The sequence below is a fragment of the Gekko japonicus genome, unplaced genomic scaffold (assembly GCF_001447785.1).
Source record: "Gekko japonicus isolate JY-2015 unplaced genomic scaffold, Gekko_japonicus_V1.1 scaffold844, whole genome shotgun sequence".
In the NCBI taxonomy this organism is placed as follows: Eukaryota; Metazoa; Chordata; class Lepidosauria; order Squamata; family Gekkonidae; genus Gekko; species Gekko japonicus.
In genome coordinates this window covers 125,272-132,642 of record NW_015166448.1, presented here as the reverse complement: position 1 = coordinate 132,642, position 7,371 = coordinate 125,272, and the positions used below count along the sequence as shown (strand labels likewise).

General features: G+C 49.3%; 1 protein-coding gene across 1 annotated transcript in view; it reads right to left on the bottom strand.

Annotated features, from left to right (window-relative positions):
* NOS1AP (nitric oxide synthase 1 adaptor protein) overlaps positions 1 to 7,371 on the bottom strand; it is a 79,787-nt gene that overhangs the window by 17,321 nt on the left and 55,095 nt on the right. The window contains exon 3 of the mRNA XM_015412008.1: positions 3,473 to 3,574. Coding sequence (XP_015267494.1) covers positions 3,473 to 3,574 — 102 coding nt within the window. The remainder of the gene's footprint in view (positions 1 to 3,472; positions 3,575 to 7,371) is intronic.

Below are 7,371 nucleotides of genomic sequence, written 5' to 3'. Positions count from 1 at the left end.
CTAGGGTTGCCAGTTCTGGGTTGGGGAATTTGGGGGTAACCTCAGCGGGGTATAATGCCACAGCGTCCCCTCCTCTAAAGCAGCCATTTTCTCCAGGGGACCGGATTTTTGTAGCTGGAGATCATCTGTAATCCCAAGAAATCTTCAGGCCCTACCTAAAGGCTGGCAACCCTACGGAGTCTATCCACAACACAAAAAGGGCTGAAGAGGACTCAATCCAGGAAACGCCCAGGCATCTTTTATCTTAGGCTACAGCCCCATCCCAGACGAACAGACCTCTGTCAGGGAGGCATGGGTCAAAAGCACAAGAGTCAGGCATGACAAAAACCAGCACAACTTGCATACTGGGAAAAGGAAATCCTGCCGAAGCACGTTTGAACAGCATTCTGATAAACACAGAGAACTCAATTCACATAAAACTTGCAAAATTCAGTTAGGATAACCATCTTCATCATCTTCATTCTGACAATAACCAGTGTGTTAACTTATGCTGTGTCTCTAGAAGCACTGGCCGCTAAGAAAATCCATGATAAATTTTTGCTCAGTAATTAATATGTTGTTTTGGCCCCAGAAATTTTAACACTGCTTTCAATTTTATTGTGCTTTTATTTTTGCTTTATTTATCACTGCCTTGGCAGTTGTTTTTGTTATACTGTAACAGCCTTTGGCCATATACAATAAATTGCAACCTGATACCTGAACTATTTGATGACAACTGGTAGTATCGATCTCCTTTCCTTTGGGCAGGGGCCGTGGCTCAGGGAAAGCGCCTCTGCTTGGCTTGAAGAAGGTCCCAGGTTCACTCCCCAGGGGCATCTCCAGTCGAAAGGACCCGTGGCAGGGGGTGATGCGGCAGGGGGCCTCTCTCTGCCCTGAGGCCCTGGAGGGAGAGCGGCTGCCAGCCCGAGCAGACGCAGAGTCCTGACCCGGATGGACCCAGAGCCTGACTCAGGATAAGGCAGCCTCATGTGTGCTCATGTGGACATTATTCTGCAACTGGGATTTGAAAGGGGTTACAGGTTTTACTACCGAGAAACCACTTTCTCTTTTATTCTCTTTCTCTTTCCCCCGGCGTTGACTCTCAACAGCTTATATCCCACCCCCGGGGAGGGGGGGACAGCCAGGAGATCTCAAAGGATTGATTGGCTGCCTGAAGCCGTAGCTCTTTTTTGGCACAACCAGGTGGCTAGCTATGCTTATTTTTAGGCTGAGAGTGCTGTGACTGGCCCAAGGTCACCCAGCCGGCTCCAAGTGCAGAATCGAACCACGACACCAAGCTGGCTCCTGGAAATACCCTGGAAAACTTGTTGGTCTTCAAGTTGCTGCGGCGCTTGAATCTTGCTCTTTTGATTACCAACATTGTTAACCCACCTGAAACTATCTTTTACACCAGAAGGTCTATCTTGGAGTTCTGGAGTCTGGAAACATCCAGAAAACCAGCTCTTGGCCACAAAAGTGGGGGCTGCCAAAGAGAGGAAGGCCCTGATTCAGAAACTTATGAAGCTGGAATGTTAACACTTGCAGAACAATTCTAGGCATTCGGATTTGCCTGCATATTAGGGATCCATAGAAAACCTAAGGGAAAAATGAACAAGGCTACTCGGGTTTAAACCTGTATCATAATAAGGGGAAATTAGTAAGAACAAGAAGGGGGACCCGCGATACTCGTGGGGGGGGGGGAGAAGCTCCACGGGAAGAGAAGGGAACAGCCGCAGGTGAGCCTTCTCCCCTACCCCCCCTGTCCTCAGCACCCATGACGAGGCCAGCGCCCCTCTAAGCCTTCTCCCTCCTCCCCCCCCAGCACCGGCGGCGATGCCTGAACTCGGCTTGCCAAGCTTTCTCCCTCCCCCCTCCCCTAGTGTCCCAGCACCCATGACGAGGCCAGCTCCCCTCTAAGCCTTCTCCCTCCTCCCCCCCCAGCACCGGCGGCGATGCCTGAACTCGGCTTGCCAAGCTTTCTCCCTCCCCCCTCCCCTAGTGGCGGCAGTGAGGCCTCGCCGGCCCACCAAGCTTTCTCCTTCCTCCCCCAGCAGCGGAGGCGAGGCCTTGTTGGCCCGCCGAACTTTCTCCCTCTCTCCCCCCTGGTGGCATCAAGGCCTGTCCGGCCTGCCAAACTTTCTCCCTCCCCCCTGGGTGGCAGCAAGGGCTGAGCGTCTTACAGCCGCCCGCTGGCCAAGCCTTCTCCCGCCCCTTCCCCCTCCCTGGTGGTGGCCTGCGCAGGGAATGCTCTTTTACTTTTTTTGGGGGGGGGGTTAAATATCCCCCGCATATTTTCCCCAAGTTTTCAGACTTTTCTGCACATCTGGGGATTGCCCCAAATGTGCAGGAAAATCTCCCTGCCCCCCAGGTGCCCCCGATGTGCGGATTTAGATATCCGCACGTGGGGGGCGCCTTGGGAATTAGATATATAGGTTTGTTTAGTCTGCCTGCATTTAAGAGACCAAGATTCATACTGAAGGCACACATACACAATCAGGGTAACCATGTGTTTGCAGGGATAACTACTGGTGGTGAAAAGTGCCCTCAAGTGGCAGCCAGCTTATTGCGACCTCAGAGGGGTTTTAAGGCAAGAGACATTCAGAGGTTTGCCTGCCTCTGCGTAGCGACCCTGGACTTCCCGGGTGGTCTCCCATCCAAGTATCAACCAGGACCAACCCTGCTTAGCTTCCAAGATCTGACGAGATTGGGTAGCTCAGATGAGTGCAGGATAATTAATACAGGAGTAAAAATCTTAAAGGAGAAAAAAAAAAGACTGGGATAAACACTCTAAAGCAATATTATTAGATTATCTTTCTATAAACAATCAACCAGTGCTTGCAGATGCATTAACAGCTGCAAAGATGATCATCCTAAGAACTGATTTTAAAAATCTGCAATTAAAGAATGGGTTCAGAAGGCACAGCAAATTGCTAAAACGTCTAAACTGAGTCAATAAGTTCGCTTATGGGATTGGCAGACCAGGGAAACATATTTTTGTCAATGCATGAAAACCTTTAATAGATTATTGGCTATCAGAACTCAGATCTACAAACTGATCCTTGCAACTGTTTTTCTTTAATGTAGTTTCATATCCGAGAAGATGGAAATTATACCTTTATTTTTGTAACAGTATATCTTTGTAATCTGCCCCTCAATTTTTGTACAAGTTGTAAGGTGTTTTTCTTAACATTTGGGGTTTTTGTTGGGACCCCCCCTTAAATAAATAGGAGCAAGTTGCAAAAGGACACAACCGTAAACAAACACTGCAACATGAGCCGTGCAATAATGGCCGTGCTACAGAATGAGGTGAAGGGGAGGCTGAGGTCCCTTCAGCATATGGGGGCACACACACTCCCCCCCCCCACACACAAAAACAGGAAGGGCTGCAAGGCGATCAGTTCAAACACAGAATCCCCAGAGGGATGGTCCTAAAGCCCTCCATCCACTCTCTACAGAAAAAATCCACATGTAGTGTGAGAAATCAAGAACTCACCTTCTTCTTCTTCTTCTTCTTCTTCAGCACTACCTTCACACCATCCACAGACACCATCAGGTTCACCTTTTTCTTCTTTATGTTTTTGGCTTTGAATTCAAACTGTGGGAAGCAAAACACAGAGAGAATTAAAAGTGCTTTCAGTTCAGTTCTCCTTCTCATCTGCAACCTTCTACCTGTTCTGGGCACCTCCTGGCAGCCCATTCATAGAATCAGGGAACGTGAGAGTGGGAACTGGGACCATGCAGGTCATCTAGTCCAACCCCCTGCACTTTGCAGGAGCACAGCCGAAAGAGAGCCCTACAACATACCCAAAAGATGGTCGTCCAGCCTCTGCTTGAAAATGTCCAGCAAAGGAGCATCCACCCCCTCCCGAGGCAGTCTGTTCCACTGCTCAACCGCTCTGACAGTTAGGAAGTTTCTCCTGATATTTAGCCGGCAACGACTCCCTTGTAATTTCCTCCCGTTAGATCTAGCCTTGCCATCCGGAGCAAGAGAGAATAGATCTGCTCCATCTTCTACATGACAGCCCTTCAGATACTTGAAGACTGCAATCATGTCCCCTCTAAGCCTTCTCTTTCCCAGGCTAAACAGACCCAACTCTTTCAGCCTTTCCTCGTAAGACTTGGATTCCAATCCTCTCACCATCCTCGTTGCCCTCTTCTGGACATGCTCAAGCTTGTCAACATCCTTCCTAAAATGTGGTGCCCAAAACTGGACACAGTACTCCAGGTGAGGCCTCACCATAGCAGAATAGAGCGGAACGACCACCTCCCATGATCTGGGCACAATGCTTCTGTGAATGCATCCTAAGATTGCATTAGCCTTCTTTGCAGTCACATCGCACTGCAGGCTCATGTTTAGCAAGCTAAACAAACATCTTGTTCTTGATAAGCTAGATAAACTATATGGTAAATGCTATTGACAAGGAAACAGAATAAAAGCTTATATTTTAAAAAAACCTTAAGGTCCTCGGAGCTCCACAGTAAGCGTCTGTGCCATTTTCCACCCAACCGGAAGTCCATCTTTAGCTTGTGATCAACCAGAACACCCTTTCACATTTGCTGCTATCAAGCCAAGTCCCTCCCATTCTATATCTGTGCCTTTGATTTTTTTGTACCTATGTGTGGGACTTTGCACTTATCTCTATTCATGGCTACCCTGTTTCCTACTAGCACTGAACATGCTCAGAGGCAGGTGGAATGGGGCAGGCAGGGAACCAGTCACTGTGAGCAAGTCAAGAAAGGGACAGAGGACAGGAAAGAGGCTTAGGGGACCAGTCAGAGATCTGGCAGGCTTGATATCTGACAAAGGGAGCTCTGACACTCGAAAGCTGATATCCCGAAAATCCTGCTGGTCTGTCTCTTCTACCGCAGACCAGCATGGCTGCCCTCCTGAAACTGTCCCCCAGAAACCGGTACCCGGGTGCTTTCAGGTGACAACGAGGCACCAGCAGTCACTTCCTTAGCTGGCCTTTTGCCTCTAAACCACACTTCCTGCTGTCCCTAAGAGATCCTCCCCGTCCACCGCCTTTTACAGTTCCGCAGGGCCTGTAAAACGGAGTTCCTCCACAAGGCCTTCGATTAGGGTGCTGCCTTCCCAATATTGAGGCCCTGCCCCCAGTAGCAGCACCAACTTAGGAACCAACAGCCTGGCAAAAACCCAGACTCTGGTGGTAGCTGACTACTTGGATGCCGAGAGAATGCCGCCATCATTTATGATTGTACTAGCACCTTATGATGTATTTTACTTTATATGTGGTGGTTTTATTTAAATCTTGTGTTTTAACATATTCTGCTGTTTTAACATACATTCTGTAAGCCGCCCTGAGCCTGCCTTGGCAGGGCGGGCGGGATACAAATTAAACACATAAATAAATAAATGAATCACTTAAGCCAAACGTACCCAACAGCCATTACTTGACCCAGCAGTCATGCCCATATAGGGTTGCTGGCTCCAGGTTGGAAAATACCTGGTGGTTTTGGGGGTGGAGCCTAAAAGGGCAGGGTTTGGGAAGGGAAGGAGCTTCAGTGGGTCTAATGCCAGAGAGTCCACCTTCCAAAGTGGTCATTTTCTCTAGGTGAACTGATCTCTGTTGGCTGAGGATCAGTTGTGATAGCGGGAGATCTCCAGCTACTACCTGGGAGTTGGCAACCCTATTCCTCTACTTGGCACCAGCCACCTCCAAGCCCTGTTTCCTTCTGACCCCTCCCTTTTGGAGGACCATCATCTTCTACCTCACTGGCACAGTCTGTGCACAAAACAGGCCTTTGTTTCCACACCCAGAAATAAGGATTTATAGAGCCCATTTGGTGGCCCTGTAATAACTGGGGACACAACCCTTCCCACGGCAAGGATCTGTTCGGCGCATGACATGGAGTTGGGGTTGCCATCTTCCAGGTGGGAGGGGGTGGAGATCTCCCGGAATTCCAGCTCATCTCCAGACTATAGCGCTCAACCCCCCTGGAGAAAATGGCTGCTTTGGAGGGCGGGCTATACAGCCCTGTACCCCGCTGAGGCCCCTCCCATCACCCTCCCCTGGCTCCACCCCCAAATTTCCAGGAATTTCGCGAATGCCACAACTCAGAGCTGGCAGCCCTGCATGGTGTCCTACTTTCCCCCATATTTCAATTTTTTTGTTGCCCAGCCATCCGGGCATCCATGCTAAACACTCCATTGTGTCTTCAGCTATTGATCTCCCTCTCTCCCTCCTTCTTTTCCCACATTCCATCCTCCCTGTTCTTCTGCCCAAGCAAGTTGACTCATATTTTTGGTGCCTGGAATAACCCTCTCACCTAGATTTGCTCATTCGTCCAACCCTGATGTGTGTCTTATTCACTTTTAAAGAAAAGCATTTTCTGATTTATATTCTGTTTGGGCTCTCTGTACTTCCTTCCACCTTCCAGATTGTGGTAGCACTTCATCTCTGTCAAAAGACCCGTATTGCCAACAGAGGACAACCCCAGCCCAGGTGGTTTACTTCAGCCAGCATCAAAATCCAAGCTAGCAGCTATGAATGAGAGGCTGTAGATTGAGAGGTCATTTCCCTTAGCTGGGTTCTGAGAGCCAGTTTTGTGTAGTGGTTAGAAGCGTGGATTCTAATCTGGAAAAACTGGGTTTGATTCCCGATTAAGTTCTTTCAGAGCTGTTCTCTGAAGGACAGTTCTCGGGAGAGCTCTCTCAGCCCCACCTACCTCACCGGGTGTCTGTTCTGGGGAGGGGAAGGGAAAGGAGTTTTGTAAGCCGCTCTGAGACTCCTTTGGGCAGTGAAGGGCAGGGTATGAATCCAATCTCCTCCTCCTCTGGCCAGTATGTGATGGTGGGCTTTATTTGAGGTCTAGAACCCATTTTACACTGACATGTTTAGAGTACCCTCATGCCCCCTCATGGATCACTGTCTTGTCGTGGCGAGGGGGCTTGTGTGGTTCGATGAGGCTGCGGGCTATGGCGTGGAGGGCCACCCAAGACGGACAGGCCACAGCAGAGAACTCAGACCAAGCGTGATCCCCTGGAGAAGGTAATGGCAACCCACTCCAGTATCTTTGCCAAGAAAACCCCGTGGACAGTATCAAAAGGCTAAAAGATATGATGCTGGAAGATGAGCCCCTCAGGTCGGAAGGTGTCCAATATGCTACTGGGGAAGAGCAGAGGGCAAGTACAAGTAACCCCAGAAAGAGTGAAGCGGCTGGGCCAAAGCCGAAAGGACGCTCAGTTGTGGATGTGTCTGATGGTGAAAGGAAAGTCCGATGCTGCAAAGAACAATACTGCATAGGAACCTGGAATGTAAGATCTATGAATCAAGGTAAGCTTGACGTGGTAAAAAATGAGATGGCAAGACTGAACATCGATATCTTAGGAATCAGTGAACTAAAGTGGACAGGAATCGGTGAATTTAACTC